Below are 18,048 nucleotides of genomic sequence, written 5' to 3'. Positions count from 1 at the left end.
TTCTTCGGTAATTTCTCGCTCTATGCTTAGTAAAGCGAGATCACAGAGACGGCTTTAGCCCATCGAAGCTCTCAAGTAAGAGTTAATCAGTTTAAGTTTACTGAATGATCTTTCACAACTAGCTACAGACACAGCTATTGTTAGCAATATTTGCAATGCTATACGCATATTAGGGAAAACGTTTTCGTCTCCATATTCAACTATAAACATAAGTAGTTGCTTGGGACTTAATATTTTTTCCTTACGGCTAGTAAGCAGCACTCTACAGTCCAAAATTTCTTCGTACAGTTCTCGTCCATCCACATCAGAACTGTAGACTTCACCAAATTTTTTACATTGATCTTTTAAGTGATTGATATCCGTATTGAAGCACAACCCTTCCACATCAAGAAGAAATCCAAATTTTTCATCAATTTAGCTACTATTAGTAGCTATTGGTAGTAAAGAAAAAGAAATTCGGCAAATGATAGAACGTTGAATGAAAGAAGATGTCGAATGCAAAGAAGATACACTTCTTTAAATTTAATTATCAGTCAAAAATCATCACAGAGCCTTAACCACCGGGAGAGTTGGGGGTCAAGGCCCCCCCAAAAAAAATATATATTTTTTTTCCATAAGAAAATCTTTGTAAAATATATGGAATGTCTTTATTTTCGTTAGCATTTATTTTCCTGAGGTAAACTTGTTGATATCTGCGAAAATCGCACAACATTTTTTTTTAATACTCCATTTAATTGCAAAAAATGTTCCTAACATATTAGTTATGATATTCTGTAAAAGTCAATCTTGTAACATAGCAGCTTACTTTTTCAAGAGGAGTTACTTCTTTTTCACTTGGTCTGCAAAAATAACTTTATCTTTTGTAACATGTGGTTTATTCAATTGTCAACTATTTTCACGATAACAATATCAACATTCTATTCGAATTGTTTTCAACATTCTTTTCGAAGGTGTAAATTGTGAAATTGTATTCAAATTTTATCTTGACCATAAAGAAGGGGGGGAGGCTTCTCAGTCAAAGGAATCCCAGACCTCTCAAATACCAAAATTGTGGTTACGGCTCTGCATCATGGCAACTCTCTTTTTCTAATTAAACGTATTAACGAAGAGCTGCTTTAAAAAAAGATTTTTCTTGTGGGCGGAAAAACATAACGGGGATGTTCCTCCGCCGCAGTTTTTTCCAGGAATTTGTATTGTAAACTTTTAAAACGCCGCTAAAACGATCAAATTACGAAAATTACTTTAGAAGATTTTACATACGTAAACTTCATCTGCAGTAAAAACTCAAGTCATAGAAAAAAAACGCTAACAAGTAGTTTTTTCCAGAAAAACATTACCATGACCATTAAAAATTTTTTTGTATCTTTTAAGATAAGGAAAATAATGAGAACAACATATTTACTCATAATTAACCTTTTGCAAAATATGGATCTTAATGGTAATGACAAAAAATTACTCTAAATGATAACAAAATGATATTCTTATTGAAAGACTTCTGAGGAAAACCTCCAGGGAAAATTCATATTAGGCTTTGTAGAGCAGCTTTCACTTCTTCTTTTATTTTTGCTTTTAAACTTTCTCTCTTCTGCAAGTATTGAGTATGGAGACTGTCTTTAAACTTTTGATTGATCTTTGCTTTTATCTTCTCTTTGAGTTCTTTTTTTAAATATTCTTTGAGAAGAGCTGAAAGCAAAATGTCAACAATAAATTATTAATTATCAAAATAAAACTGTAAGAAGCGAAAAAAACTTTACAAACCGTCTGCAAATGAATCCATTTGAATTTTTTTAAATCCAATCAGATAGCACCCGATACCAACTCGAGTTGAGCCGAATCGAATATAATAGAAATTGAAGCAGCGGGCGCAAATTATTTTTAGTTAAAGTATTCTTGTCAATATTTTCGTTGTTTATGTGAAGTAGTTTTTATTGCACAGTAAGTAAATAAATTGAAAGAATTAAAGTCATGATCTTACGATTAGTTTCCAGTTCTGTGTCCTCCTCACCGCTGAAACGATTTTCACTTTTATCACTATCAACTTTGGTTTCATTTACTTCTTCGTCTCCGTCAGCTATACTTTCAAGATGAATATCAGGAGAACCTTCCGATAAAAGGAGAGTTGGGTCATTGACTAATTCAGCTTCTTTTTTAGTGTTTGAAAATTTTTTTGTTTCTTCGTTTTTACTATCTTTAGTAGATCGATTTGCATCAAGAGCTTTTTCTAAATTTTTTTCAAACTTGTTGCTTGCACTATCTTCTTTCTTTGCAAACTCTTGCTTTTCACTTTCTTCCTTTTTTGCAACATTCTTAAAGACGCTGGGTTCTTTAGCCATTTCTCTTAAATTTACTAGGATGTTCTTTTTGTGGTCAGCTTTTTCCTTGTAGTACTGATCAACGAGCTGTTTTGGTACATTTTCTAGTAATTTGGCAATTTGATTTACATTTTTAAAGTTCTGAGCTGATGATTCATTTTCAAGCACTAAAAATTTTGTTAAAAAATTTAAATTTTCTTTCTTTAGCAGTATACTTAGAAGGGTGCAGATTTTTTGTTAAAAAATCTGCACCCTTCTAAGTATACACCTTCTGCACCTTTCCAAATCTGCACCCTACTAAAGAAAGAAAATTTACTTCCAAATACACGCATATCTATGGAAGTATTAAAGAAAATACACACATATCTATGGAAGTATTAAAGAAAATTGTTGCATGCCTTCTTTATCTGTTCCTGATTCATTCTCATTGCCTAACAACTCCTTTTCTTGGGAGGAGATATCCTTTTCAAGGCCTGGTTCGGTATCTTTATCTTCATCAATAGGTTTTTCTAAAATTTTTAATAAAGAATAGATATGTAAATTAGATGGTTAAAAAAATTAAATTAATCAGACCTCATCTTTGACCAGGGGTGAGAGGGGGATGGGGTCTACTAAACAATTTTCTACATGCTGATGGATTGTAACAACTTGCTTTTTTAAACCAAATAATCTAGTAAGATTTTGCAAACGAAAGGGCTTTCACTGATTATCATATGGTACATGTTGAAAGCCAAAAAAGATTCCCAAAATTACAGCTTGAGAAATTGTCAAGCCAAATATCATAGAACAGATATTTCCATATGCAAAAACATGAAGGCAAGTAAAAAAGTAGTTGACAGCTTGGTCAGGAAGCTAAAGTTGAATCAGATCATTTTAAAAAATAGTTCAAATTAGTGATGCTTCTTATGACAATAAACCACTATATTCAAATGGCATATACTTAAATTGATTGCACCACTGTAAACTTTCTGGTAATTCCACTACAAAAATTTCAATAAATTCTTAATTGTATACCATTAATATTCTGTTTATATGAACAAACCAGTTTGATATAAAACAAGCTACATACATGCTACAAAATTATAAGAATAAAAATATATGGTTGAGAGTTTATTCAATAAGAAGGACCATGATATCTAATACTATAATTTAATGGCATAATAATCTTCCTTTCAATATACTGTAATGTACTTCTACATTAATTTTTTACAGCTCCAAAGACAGGATAATTTTCAAATAAACATAACATAGTTATGGGCTTTTTTGACACTATGTCAACTAACCCATAAACTGAAGTAGCGCCTAACTTGAGTAATATAACCCAAAGGTTATATTACTCAAGTTAGGCGCTACTTCAGTTTAGAGTACTTTCTATTGATTTTTAGACCTGTCTTTATACGATTCTTAATAAAAGCATAAAATTCTCTATCATAATCAATCATTTAATTAGGGGGATGGGGGTGGGGTGGGGGGGTGGATGGGAGAAAATTGAGTTACACCTAACTTGAGTAATAAAATATATGTGTACTTTCCAGAATAAAAATATGACGAATATATCAGGTTATTTCAGCGTTATGAGATTTTCATGAGGAATATTGGTATAAATAATTCTAGTGGAAAGGACTTACCTGTTTCAGTTTTAAAGATATTCTCTAAGTCATCGGTCATGTAGCTTTTTTCTACAAAAAAAAAAAAGAATGTTCGAAAACTACTCTTGTTCAGACCTTTCAAAATCCAAAGATTTTAACGGACCATTCAAATATTACATTCGCTCAAACATTTTAGACAGTTTATCATCAATAACACCTTTTTTTCTTTTTCTTTTCCTCAAATCCCCTCCCAACCCTCATCCCCTTCCTATTTTATGTTTATGCAAACATGCCCTTGTTAAAATCCCCAATAAAACCAACTTGTCCCTTGCAACTTGATTTTTATTTGATCCTAATAACCGATTTTTAACCCCATGTTTGTTTCATCTGGCATCTTCTGTTGAACAAAAAAAGTTTCAATTCTAATTTAGAAATATATCATTAGTTTAAAGAAGGAATGTTTTCTGGCATAATATCTCTGATCATTAACAATGCATAAAAATCAAACCTCCACATTAAACATCAGGGTTTTATTTTTCCGTTATTAATGAATAACAGCGAATAAAGTAAAAACTTCTAGACCAGTCATTTAAGGCAGTATTCTTAAAACAGGGGGGGGGGGGGGGAGGAGGGGGAATTCCCCCTGTGGAAAAGTTCGACTTTTTAAAGGGGTGAGTGAAAATTGGTAAAATTTTTGTAGATTTTTAAAAAATGTATAAAAGTTAATTTTCGGCTTTAGCCAAATTAGTATTATTGAAACCGAACACAGAAACAGACTAAACGTGGAGTCAGTTTGCTCGCATCGCATTATCTATAACTGAGCCAGAAGTTAAAAACTGATGCAAGATAAACCGAATTTTCTGAAGTTTATTAAAATAGAACTTTTTACGCGCTTAAAATAGTGAAAGTTTTTGTAGAGACAAGTTTATATTTATACATAATTTGCAATTCTTAAAAACAAGTTTAACGAATATAATTGGCTGACAGTTTTGGGTTCTAAAATGTTCAAATGTTCTAAAGTGTTCAAATGTTCTAAAGTGTTCAAATAATATGAGGTAGGTAAATCACTTTCTGGAACCTTACAACTTTGTACGTTTGAATATTTAAATTACTTTCAATTCGATTTTGTTTTCAAAAAACTGATATAGAAGTTTATACTTTATTCGTTGTTATTTGCTACTAAAAGGAAAACGCCAATGCTTAATTCGTAAATTCGTTTTATTCTCTTTTAAAAGAGACTCTGCCTTCGAGCGAACGCAATTTTTAAATAGTCCCTTATTATAACATCCTAAAACTTAAAACGTTAAAAGAGTATTAACACTTGCTTGAATTTGCTTGTATTGTATCTTTGACCAACTGACGAATATAATCTTTCATCTGCTCTTGATTTTCAACAAATACTTCTTTTAAGACTTTATTTGCTAATGCCTTCTTCGCTTGGTTGCTCATGGGAGCGCTGTACGCGGAAACCACTAGCGTTACTACCAATATGCAAAACTTCATTTTTGCTCCCTGACGAAACAATGACTAAAAGTTATTAAAATTTTTAATAAACAATATTTACTAAATTAAATACTTTTCATGAATTAAAAGTAGTGCGTGTGCGTGTGTGTACACACACACACACACACACACACACACACACACACACACACACACACACACACACACACACACACACACACACACACACACACACACACAAATGAACCCTGTGATCATTTAAACCTGTAAAAGTCTTTTTTTTCCCAATAATTTCGCGTCTTTCAATAAAAAACATAATGACGCACTGTTAGAACTTAGCTGACAGTATTATACTCTACGATAAGGGGGTGAACATGACGTACGAAATCTGTCATTGTAATGTCAGGACAAAAATCATTCGATTTCAATCAGCGTAGGAACTAATACAACTGCTCCTCTTTAAATGCGTCAATAATTTCAGTCAAAACTTATATTAAGACATCAAAGCAGCAGCGTCGATGAACAACTCACTCATTAACAATAATTATAAATGAGCTTTTTGCACTTTCAAAGAAAAAGAAATTAAAGCAGAAAGTTTTGCCGCCGGATTTGTGTAACGGAAATCTAAATAGAAAAACTTTCATCAGCGTCCGTGTCCTGCAAAACACGAGGAAGACTTTTTTGAGCTCATTTAAGTTATTCTAATAAGACAGGAGTTGATGTTTTTTCTGAGCACGTTTTTCAAATTCTTTTATTGATACAAGCCGCACCGCTCAAAAACCTTTTTGCTGCAAGCCAACACTGTTTAAAAAAATTTTTTACGTAAAAGCGTTGCTAAAAAATGTTTTACGTAAAAGCGTTGCTAAAAAGCCTTTTCACAAAAATTTGATATTTTAAAGTGGAAGCAATGTCTTTAGCCAAAAAGACACTTTGGAACCATATATGCGTTGTAAAATTTATATAAAAAAACTTCTTCCTATTAAACAAGTCTAGTTTTTTTTTATTTTTATTTTGAGTTTAAAGAAGCATTCCGACATACTTGCTAAAAGCAGTTAGTGGAGTTAGTGGAGAGTGCATACGTTTATTCGGAGTGTTATCTTTTTAAATCAATTTAAAAAAAAGAGAGAGAGTTATGTAAATTACAACGATAAAAGTAAATATCAACTTAAAAAAAAAGCGAAAACATTAAAAACAAAATACCTACTAAACTTTTTTTTTTTTTTTTTTCGTACACAAGATATCCAAAGGTTTACTAGATTTTTTTCTTATTGAAACGCGTTGAATTAAAATCTTTCGAGAGCTTAACTCTAAATAATACCGGTAATTGAGGCATTTTGTGCTTCGTTAACAAAACAAAATAAAAGCCTTGATTCAATTTGGGCTAATTGTTCAATATATTACCTTTGCATTAAAAGATTTAAGATTTACGTTCGCAAACGTGATGATACATCACTTTCATCCATTTGAAAAACTGTATTTCAAATTTTTTTTCAAATTTTGAATTGGCAAATTCAAACTTTTTCCTATTTCTAACAACATTCTGCAATTTTTAAAATTTTTATTCTTTAAAAACTTGATTGCAGAACGTTCATTGTTCATGTTCAATGAAAAACAAAATCAATTGGTTAGAGTATTAATTTAACAGAATAATTTACATATAAATAAAGTTTCGCGGATAGTTAAGGAAGAGATTTAGAAACAATTTTTAATACATCTTAAAACTTTTAAATGGTTCATGATTTATGGTTAAATGAGACTGGATGATTGCTTTACTCTTAATGACAGGACATTTGACAATTAGTTTCTATGATCAAATCATTCCCTTCGATTGTGACCAAAGTTTTAAAATTTTTATCAAAAAATATTTGGGATTCAAATTAGGAGACTGGTTCAAAGTATTTTACCAAAACAGCCTGTTTTATGGGTCGACACAACATCTGCTAAACTCGCAATTTTAGATCCGCGAAAGTTAATCTCTGATCTTTCTAGAGAAAAAATCAACCACTTTTTTGGACGCCCGCGACGTGGATTATCTTTAATGTTTGCCGCGTACAAACTCTATAGTCTGTCTATGAGCCGTTGGAAATAAAATAGCAAATTGATAAAATACTTTTTCACCTTCGCATAATTGTCAGTAACCGATAAATCGCCCAAAACGAAGATTTTCTCTAAAGCACGATATTCGTTTTTTTTCAATGCTAAAAGTATTGCAGAAACCAAAAGAAGTAAAATGAAATTTCTTAGCATGTTATTATAAAAGATCAAAAATTAAAATGGGGTAAAAACGTTGTTTCTTCTATAATTATTTACGCCAGGCCTTCAACTCTTTTTATGCAATCTGTACATTTATTATAATTCAAAAATGTATCTGATCGTATAAAATTTTTGCCTTGTTACTATTTTTCCTCGTTAAGTAATAATTTTAAATGATGTGTTTAAATACATAAACACATTATTGAACATTATTATTGAAATTAAGTGGCCTATACAAAGTCGTGACTGGTTTTCTTTTACAAAACCTTCATATGGGACATCGAACAGTTTTTCAGTATACCAGTACTAATGTGAAGTAAATTAACTTAATAAATTCAAATAGTTGTCCTCGAAAAGATTGTTTAGGACTTTTTAGAACAAACAGTTGATAATTAGAGTTTTAATAAAATATATTCTTCTCGTAAACGACTTGGGAAATTTGTAATGCAGATTTTATACCAACTTTGAATTTTATTACAAATTATCCAAAACTATTGACGTATTTAGAAGATTAACTCAATTATTTGAATTTGAGGGTCTTCAAAATCTCTTAAGAAATATTTTTGCAAGTTTGTGTTAAAAATCACTCTTATATAATCTGGAGTTATAATTGAGCGAACTTAGTCGTCTATTTATTTGAAGAAAGGTATAAATTTCTATTGATTGTAAATTGTTGAAAAATAAACAAATGGCTCTAGTATAATTTCAGGTTGTCTTTTAATTTTATTCTTGAGAAAATTTAACGTTAAATTGTTCTCACAAAATTTGTAGCAATAAAAGAAAATCTCAAAGAATTTGTTTGGAACAATTTTTTTTCATTTTGAATCAAATGAAATGAAGACAAACTGTTTACACCTGCTTGTTTACACTAGTTTGTTTACACCTGTGATTCATTAAGTTTAAACGCAACCTTATCTTGAAGTTTAGGATTTGTCTGAAGCACTTTATCTTTTTTATAATCATGTCGACTCATTATGTCGACTCATTATGTCGACTCATTATGTCGACTCATTATGTCGACTCATTATGTCGACTCATTATGTCGACTCATTATGTCGACTCATTATGTCGACTCATTATGTCGACTCATTATGTCGACTCATTATGTCGACTCATTATGTCGACTCATTATGTCGACTCATTATGTCGACTCATTATGTCGACTTATTGCAGCAGAAAGAATTTAAATTAGACAATATCGGTTTCAAACTTGTTTTCTTTACATCTCAGTTTTTATTTCTCAGTTGCAAACAGAATTGGTAATCTTACACTACATTTATAATCTGCACAGTTATCTATATACCATACAAATCAGCAGCAGTATATATATATATATATATATATATATATATATATATATATATATATATATATATATATATATATATATATATATATATATATATATATATATATATGTATGTATATATGTATGTATGTATGTATGTATGTATGTATGTATGTATGTATGTATGTATGTATGTATGTATGTATGTATGTATGTATGTATGTATGTATGTATGTATGTATGTATGTATGTATGTATGTATGTATGTATGTATGTATGTATGTATGTATGTATGTATGTATGTATGTATGTATGTATGTATGTATGTATGTATGTATGTATGTATGTATGTATGTATGTATGTATGTATGTATGTATGTATGTATGTATGTATGTATGTATGTATGTATGTATGTATGTATGTATGTATGTATGTATGTATGTATGTATGTATGTATGTATGTATGTATGTATGTATGTATGTATGTATGTATGTATATATATTTGGTATATATATATATATATGTATATATATATATACATATATATATATACATATATATATATATATATATATATATATATATATATATATATATATATATATATATATATATATATATATATATATATATATATATATGTTTAAGTGTACAAAGGCGGAACCAACCTAAATCTAAAATGAAAGGAAGTTGGTTGTCTAAAGCTATTATTGCGTTTAAAAAAAACTACTATTAACACAGCAAGTTTTACACTGTTCAGTCATCATTATATACATTCATATCCATTCATGCACTACAAAACTAATTCTATTGCTGACGCTGGCTTACAGAAATGTTATGATTGTCTTTTGAAACATAAATTTATTTTAAAAAAACTTGCTCCCGAGTATGTCTTTTTTATGCCTCTTAAAGTTAATTTTCCGATGAGGCAAAAAGGGCTTCAGGGGAATCTGAATCCTACAAATTTTGCTAACTTAAAATTTAAAGATAGTTTTTTATAACAAAAACCTCTGAAACGTTTGCTGTATTATGTTAAAAATAAACTCTTATTGGCGATGCAGAATCTATTTGAAACTTAATTGAGTTGAGTGTTTTAAATGTGTTTAAAGGCTAGCTTTATGGAGAGAGTTGGTATTTATGTTAGTCGGTATTCTGATCAACGCATATAAAAAAACGAGTTACTTAGAGATATGCTCGCGGACCTCTTCTCGAAAGAGAGGATTTTTAAATATTCATGCAGCGAGTTTGAAAATGATGACCGCATTTCTTTGGGATAATAATTAAAATCGAAACTTTAAAACCGTTGCGATAAACTGAGAGCAGTTTAAATGCGCTTTTTGCTATTCTGATTTCTGTTACTCGGAGCCAAACTAAAAAAAATTGCAAATTACAAAAAATATTATGCAATCAAGACACCCTCGTAAACAATTTACAAACAACATTTAGTAAAAGTTTCAAAAGGCTTTTTAATCTCGCATATATGTCAAACGAAGAGTTTCCTGTAGTTCTAATCCATAAAGGTTCTCTTTTTTTAGGATCAACTGTGTAGAGAAAATACGGACCTTATGAAAGCACAAGTTCATCAACTTATTTTAAAAACGCGAAAGCTTTTCTTTTATTTAGAATTTCAGAAATCTCTCTTGCTAAGCAGGAAATATCGATGAAACGATTATCTTCATTAATGCAAGATATTTATCATGCTGATTTGATGATAACATGGCGCTAGCTATATGTAATATCTTAACTTTTCTCACAGTAATCTAATTTTCTTAATTCATCAATTCATAAATTGCAAGTTGTCAAAACAGGGGGACGCACAAACATTTTAAAAAAGTAGACAATGAAGAAAAATAAAGTGCGGGGGATCGTAAACTGCTGCCATTGTTTGATGTTAGAATGTAAATGGGTTGTAACCACGGTTTCCATTGTAATAAGATTAAGCTTTATTCCACTTGACTTAAAAATTGTTAAAAGAAGTTAAACAGAAGTTAAACAGAAGTTAAACAGCCTCTCAATCAGTTTTACTTTGATTCTGCTGATTACTGGTGATTGCATTTTACGTATCATTAAAGGTTTTTGAAGTTCCATCTTCATGCTACTAATTATTTTATTAACGTTATATATTGTGTTATAAGTAAATGCAATATAGTCAATATAAAAAAAAAATATAAGTATTTGAGAAAATGCTTTTAAAGTTGGTTTGTTGTTGCTAATACTTACTATTTTTTTTTTGTTATATTCATGCACGTATATACCATAAATATCATTTGATCATTTAACAAAATGATTATTGATCATTTGATCTCTGGATTTTTTTAACAATTGTGTAAAAATATACGTGTACGATTAAGTCCGATTTTATCTGTTGTATTGCATTAATTCGTAATGCATTACAACTGATAAATTTGGGCCTTACCGTACATGGATTTCAATTTACCGTACACGGATTTCAATTATCTTTGAGGAATTGTATTAAAAGTATTGTCTTGAGGATTAGTAATTATTTAGTAATTATTTGCAAAAACTTTTATCTCTAAAACATTTTATTTAATACAAAATGATCTTTCTTTTATAAGTTTATTGTGATTTTCAAAAAAACGAAATATAAATTTTAAACCATCGGATTACAACCTTTACGAATTTTATTCCTTTATTGCATGACAGATATTATAAGTTTCCCTTAATTTCAACGTATTTACAGGGTAAAATCCTTCGAGCATGAATCTCTTGATCTACGCATCGCTTCTACTTCTCGTATTACAGTCGCAAGCAGATGGTAAATATTTTCTTTTTCCTTTTTTGGATGCTTTTTTTAAAGCTCAAAATCAGCAAGGTACTTTTTTCGTTTTTAGTTGAAAATCTTTTTACTGACGATCTTGAAATCGAGAAAAGAAGTAACACTGAAGCAAACAACCGCCATATGCAGAGCGATGCCACTAGAAAAGAAAACGAGAACTTTATTATTAGTGATACCATTGATATATTAAGAAGAATGCTAGATATAAACAATAAAAAAAAATCAGTAGATTCTTTAAAATATGAAGAAAACACACCACCGTATGCAATACCATGGAAAAAGGATGAATCAGCAGCGTCTCTTGCAAAAGAAGAAAGTATGTGGCCTGGTCCTCTTCCTAGGAAAAAATACGAATTGGCAAATGAGGGACCTGCTATTCCTTGGAAAAAAGACGAACTAACAAATGGGAGACCTGCTATTCCTTGGAAAAAAGACGAATTGGCAAATGGAGGACCTGCTATTCCTTGGAAAAAAGACGAATTGACAAATGGGGGACCTGCTATTCCTTGGAAGAAAGATGAATTGGCATATGGGCTACCTGCTATTCCTTGGAAAAAAGACGAATTGGCAAATGGGGGACCTGTTATTCCGTGGAAAAAAGACGAATTGGCAAATGGAGGACCTGTTATTCCATGGAAAAAAGACGAATTGACAAATGGGGGACCTGTTATTCCGTGGAAAAAAGACGAATTGGCAAATGGAGGACCTGTTATTCCGTGGAAAAAAGACGAATTGGCAAATGGAGGACCTGTTATTCCATGGAAAAAAGACGAATTGGAAAATGGGGGACCTGTTATTCCTTGGAAGAAAGATGAATTGGCAAATGGGGGACCTGCTCTTCCTTGGAAGAAAGATGAATTGGCAAATGGGGGACCTGCTCTTCCTTGGAAGAAAGATGAATTGGCAAATGGGGGACCTGCTCTTCCTTGGAAGAAAGATGAATCCATTGAATCTCACGGAAATGATAAAAATAAGTATCCTTATGCAATTCCGTGGAAAAGACAAGAATCTGAAATTGAAGAATTAAGATCTTTGAATCCTGCTATACCTTGGAAGAGAGATGAATTTGATAACAAAGAACTAGAATCTAAAGAATCAATTAAAAGTGATGAAAGCATATCACTCGCCGAATTTCTTTGGAAGAATTTAAACTCGTTAGGGTTGCTGAAAAATAACGAAAATGAGAACCAAAACATGCAACTTATAAAAAAAGAATCGAAAAGTGAAGGTTTCAAATCCGTAGAAAAAGGTGACAGTAATCTTTCACCAGCAGAGTACCTATGGAAGAGATTAGAATCTCTCGGATTACAGGAGAAAGAAGGGAAAAAAGAATTGTTGATAGTAAAACCAACAGCATCTCAAAACATCATCTTCAAGTCAAGAGGATTTCAACGTATCTTTGATTCTCAGAGAAACAATGATAATATAAAGCGAAACACAGAAAATAATAATTCAGAAATGAATTATGAAACAGCTATTTACGAACTTTATCGAAAGATCAGTGAATACTTGTCGGCAGAAAATTCAAGCACAGCCGGTTCTTCTTCAAACAAAACTACGGTTTAAAGCTCAACTTAAGTCAACAAATAGAAAACTCTTGAAGCGTCGTTTTTTTAAAAAAATCAAGTCAATTGCGTGGAAAAAGTCTGATTTTTAAATTTATGGGAAACTTTTAATCACTTTAATTCTCTTTTATCAAAGGAGATAAAACGATGCGTACATACCCAAGTTAAACTTCGCTAGATTAAAAAACGAAGATTTTTTGCAACCTTTGATAAACTTTACACATGTATATGGAGAAAACTGGTTATGATGAAGTTTCTGTTTAACAATCATTTTTTATTTATTTAACTTTTTTTTAGGGACGATCTGTAAGGTGAATTTCAACAATATATTTATTTGATAAATTTGTTTAAGATAAAGCAATCGATTCAACGTACCAAAAGGGGAAACAATTTTTGGATTTCGTTGTTTGTTTTTTGTCTTTTTTGAAGGGTGTAACATAATTTTTAAAAATACTTTTGTTACAGCTTTACACTTGTTATGTGAATATATGGATTTGCACAAAGAGTTTAATTATCTTTAATTGCGTTTTTTTCTTAAAAGTTGTACTGAAGTTGTAAGTAAAGACTTGGTTAAGATGATTTTCGGGTTAAATGCTTCTTTAATCAATTATGAATAATAAAAAAATGTCTGAAAGGAACCTTTTGTTTTTTCTTAAACGAAACAAAACAAAAAAAAAATTCCATTTTTATTTGTATAAAAATATTAAACTGTCTATTGTAGCTTTATGTCCAGTATAAACGATGAGGTTACAATCAACTATTACTGTTTAATAGTATGTTATTCTTTTTTAAATGAACTCAAATCAACCTTTTCAGGTTTTCCGTGTTTAATTTATTTCATACTTTTAACTTTATGCGCCTGAATTACTACAAGTTTAATGTGTCTGTCGCACGAACTAAATTTAAGTATTTCGTTACGCACAAATAGCTCCGTACTCACTTGTATTAAGTTTAACTTGTCTACTTATTGAACAGAGTTTGAACACAAAATCTTTTTTGTGTTATTTAATTTTAGATATTTGGTTAAAAGCGAAGCCTAATAAATAAATTGGAACTGAAGGACTGTGACATTTTAATATAAGTTTCACGTGGTACTAATTCATTGGGCGACAACTTAAAATGCATACACCATAACTATAATATATAGTTGCAGGTGTATTTATAATCTTATGTATAAAAAGTAGTTTACATACACTCATACACACAACCAAATAGGGGAATTTCAACTTTATAGGCTTTAGTAACTTCAAATTTCGCTTTTCAGAACCAAAAAAATTACGTGACTTGTTAACCAAGTTGTGTTTTGAAAAACAAATTTTAAAAACAAACAGCTTTTAAATAATTTTTAAATACTATGAAATCTGTGTCATGCAATCAACATTTTAGGACGTCAAATGATTAAGATGATGACAAACAAAGGATTATGACCAGCGATCACATTTATTTATTTTTCTGGATAGTTTTCTATTATACAATGACGAAATGTTAGGGGGCAATTTGTAATGTATAATAATCAGTAATGAAATAATAACATTTCATGAAAGAATCTTTGAAAAAAAATCTTTAAAAAATCTTTAAAAAAATTTTAAAAGCTAAAAATAGTTGATATAAATTCTTTTGCAGAAATTTTACAGTAAACACATTTTTGTTGGTCAAGTAAAAGCTTCTGAACATAAGTACTTATAAGTCAAAATCTTATATTATAATCAAGATAAGGCAGTCACGTAAGCGACCGGAAATACCATACATAGGACAGAGGAGTATAAAAAAAAAGATTACAGAACTCGGGGAAGAAACGGAATCTTAAGCAATGAGGAAGGAAAGGACACAAAAATTATACTACGCATGGAATATTTTAAATGCATAAAAAAATCTTTTCTCTTTGAACAAACAAAATCAAATTAATTAAAAAGCAAATGCTCACGAGCCGACTTCTTAAATTTTAAAGAGAAAAGAGGCGGTAATCAAAAGAGTGCTAAACCTTTTTAATCAGAAGACGGATTTGATGCATCTAGCATGCAGGATTTCAAAACAAACAAACAAAAACGTTGTATAAATATCTTTCGCATAATGGCGTCATGATCTGAAACAGCAATTGGAATTACTTATCATATTAAGAATTTTTCTCCAACGTCTATAATCTCGATCCAATCAAGTATATTTACCCCCATCAGAGTTCTTGTGATAACTTGATATTGAAGAGTGTTTGAGACAACTTTATTTCTATATAACTTAATAAATATGTTAAAACACCGACTGTAATTTTCTAAATACTAAAAGAGTAAATGTCATTAACTATAAATACTAACTAAAAGCAATTACTTGCTATTTTCCATTTTTCTTTTTCTTTTTCTTTTTCTTTTTCTTTTTATTTTCCATTTTATTATACACAAAAATCCCATTTTTAAAATTTGTGATTTAAAAAATTTTCATCAAACGAAATAAAGCAGCAAGGATTAACAAAGGTCAAAAAAAAAGTAAAAATGGTTGATTTCAAACGCTTCAAATGTGAAAGAGAATGTGAAAAGTGAAATAAAGAGATTTACAAAAATACTAAATCATAGAATTTAAGAAATCAAAAGACGAAAAATGTTGCGGAGAATGATTATTATATATAATTATTATATATTTTAAATGAAAGTTCTCAGACAAAACAATATTGTTTCATTAGCAGCATGCTTATCAGCTGATAAATCAAAATACTACAAAAAAACTTTTAGAAAATCCTCAAATTTTTGGCGATTTTTTCTTTCGGCAACTTAATATTAATCACATTAATTTTGATTACAAGATTCTTTAACCAATCAGATTCTTTAACCAATTCTTGATTTAAACTAAGTAAAAAGATAAAAAAGTAAAAACAAACGAAAGCACCAATTGTATTGCAGTTCGATTTGTGAGTCCGTAATGCTAATTAGATTACCATTTAGGGAATGATTAACAACAGTCAGCTAAACTGTCGCATAAGAAAAATACTCAGGGGCGTATTTATAAGATTCAATTATGCTATTTCCTCAAATTACTTCCTCAGTTGAACTTTAATTATGCTTAACTCGTAACAAAAAAGTATAAATGAAAGCTTGTCATTTAGCATAAATCAATAAGTTATCGAAAAGAGATTCATAGTAAGTTATATATATTTCTTTTCTTTTTCTTTTTATGCATCTGTAAATTTATTAGCACTACGAATTGTTTATGAAAATGTAACACCGTTTTCAACAAGGAAAAAAAAATGAACATCTACTTTGAAACATTTTTTTTGGTGCTATTCAATAGAAGTTTTTGAAGCGATTTTAAATTGGTTAAGCGCTACGTGTCAATGTTCAACTAGGGATAATGAGCAATTTTTTACTTTAGGACAAAAAATGATGCGGATAATGCTAATTTTCCTTCTTCCGTATTTTGCAGCAGAATTCCAAAAAGATAAAAGTGAGTAACCATAATTTAAATATTTCATTGTAACCATGCACTCTTTACGCTATAACTGGTGTGCTTTATATGCAACGAATGGGTTTGTCTTAACATGACCCATCATATCTACCGGTTTAAACATTTTTACTATAAAACTTTTACTGATAATAAGGGGAAGTCTATTCATATCTAAATATGAATTAGCACTCTTCTCATGAATTAGGTTGGGTAATAAACACGGGATAACAACCACGTCCCACATCTACAAACTCTTCGTACATTAACATTTGTTATACTTTTTATGAGCAATTTATACTTTTTATAATAAATTACGAAAGAAGAAACTTAGCACAAGTAAATTAGTTAATATATGCAACTCTAAATATAATTTATTTTGAAAGTTGGCGAACTCATTAGCGATTTGGAATCTCTGTATCATCCACGAAGAAACGAAATGTCAAAAGCGGGTTCGCAGTTCTCACGAAATGAAGTAAGTAAAGAGAAGATTGACAGTAAAGCCATAACAGAAGAAGATATTTTGAACTATTTAAAAGAAAGCATTAACAACAAACTCATAGATATGAAAAATACGCTTGATATAAATACGCACGAAATCGAAAAACATAAAGACTCAGAGACTTCATTTTTTGAACAGATTAAGGACAAAGATGAGGTAGATGAAAAATTAAAAGCTTACATTCAAGAATATAAGAAGTCCGAACAGAAGTTAAGAAAAGATACCGTAGACGAAGACAATTATTTTCAACAACTAAAGTCGAAACAAGAGAATGATAACGGACCAGCAATACCTTGGAAACGAAACATTCCACCTACACTAAAAAACATACAACATACAAATCAAAATGAAAATTATTTGGAGTTATTAAATCAAGACCTGGCTTACGAACTTTTCCGCCAAATTCTTGAGTATATTTCAAAGGAAAAAACCAACTCTTTTTCAAATCATATCGAGACAAAAGCGTCAAAGGGTACGAATCTGTGGTAAAAAAACCTTACGTAAAACTTTTCGAGAGCCAAACGAACCAAACGAACGGTACGAATTGTATTATGATTTAAAATACTTCAGTACCCAAAATAATATTTTTTTGGAGGTAAACTATATATTAGGTGATAAATGAAGTCAAACTTAAAAAGCTTGATAGAGAATTGATACACTATTTGTATTCTCGTAATTTACCAAAAAAAGCGTCTTAGGAGAAAACAAACATTTTTAAGCGCATTTATTTTGTAATATTTTTAAGCATGTGAACGATATATTTTTAAAAAATAGAAAGATAAAGTGAAAAAATCCTTTCATTAAGCTGTTATTTACCCTTACACCAAAATGAATTTAAATATTTGTTTCT

At 30.1% G+C, this 18,048-nt stretch overlaps 3 protein-coding genes across 9 annotated transcripts; 2 read left to right on the top strand and 1 right to left on the bottom strand.

Moving 5' to 3' along the window:
- Positions 1-1,397: 1,397 nt before the first annotated feature.
- LOC149880106 (uncharacterized) lies at positions 1,398-6,642 on the bottom strand. 5 transcript variants are annotated; one of them, XM_090070710.1, is made up of 6 exons: positions 6,570-6,642; positions 5,227-5,413; positions 3,941-3,991; positions 2,711-2,821; positions 1,976-2,479; positions 1,398-1,683 (listed from the first exon to the last, which is right to left on the bottom strand). In XM_090070710.1, the coding sequence occupies exons 2-6, from the start codon at positions 5,402-5,404 to the stop codon at positions 1,520-1,522; spliced, it is 1,008 nt and encodes a 335-aa protein (XP_089926836.1). In that variant the 5' UTR covers positions 5,405-5,413; positions 6,570-6,642; the 3' UTR covers positions 1,398-1,519. The 5 variants fall into 5 exon arrangements, with proteins under 5 accessions (XP_089926836.1, XP_089926835.1, XP_089926834.1 ...); XM_090070709.1 differs by having other exon boundaries at positions 6,566-6,641; XM_090070708.1 differs by having other exon boundaries at positions 5,227-5,428; positions 6,566-6,637.
- A 1,510-nt stretch (positions 6,643-8,152) lies between these two features.
- On the top strand, positions 8,153-13,791 carry LOC145195242 (uncharacterized). Of its 3 annotated transcripts, none has more exons than XM_090070335.1 (3): positions 8,153-8,264; positions 11,610-11,684; positions 11,761-13,791. In XM_090070335.1, exons 2-3 carry the CDS (start codon positions 11,627-11,629, stop codon positions 13,269-13,271), a joined length of 1,569 nt encoding a protein of 522 aa, XP_089926461.1. In that variant the 5' UTR covers positions 8,153-8,264; positions 11,610-11,626; the 3' UTR covers positions 13,272-13,791. The 3 variants fall into 3 exon arrangements, with proteins under 3 accessions (XP_089926461.1, XP_089926463.1, XP_089926462.1); XM_090070337.1 differs by lacking the exon at positions 8,153-8,264 and adding an exon at positions 10,904-10,953; XM_090070336.1 differs by lacking the exon at positions 8,153-8,264 and adding an exon at positions 10,923-10,980.
- A 2,469-nt stretch (positions 13,792-16,260) lies between these two features.
- LOC145195244 (uncharacterized) lies at positions 16,261-17,998 on the top strand. The gene is made up of 3 exons (XM_080073050.2): positions 16,261-16,395; positions 16,628-16,699; positions 17,083-17,998. The coding sequence occupies exons 2-3, from the start codon at positions 16,636-16,638 to the stop codon at positions 17,685-17,687; spliced, it is 669 nt and encodes a 222-aa protein (XP_079929176.2). The 5' UTR covers positions 16,261-16,395; positions 16,628-16,635; the 3' UTR covers positions 17,688-17,998.
- The last annotated feature ends 50 nt before the right edge of the window (positions 17,999-18,048 follow it).

Source organism: Hydra viridissima, unplaced genomic scaffold, assembly GCF_058129835.1.
Source record: "Hydra viridissima isolate aposymbiotic clone 2 unplaced genomic scaffold, HvirCarnegie_v1 scaffold_13, whole genome shotgun sequence".
Classification (NCBI taxonomy): domain Eukaryota; kingdom Metazoa; phylum Cnidaria; class Hydrozoa; order Anthoathecata; family Hydridae; genus Hydra; species Hydra viridissima.
The sequence above is the reverse complement of the archived record's forward strand: the minus strand, read 5'-3'. Positions and strand labels throughout refer to the sequence as shown.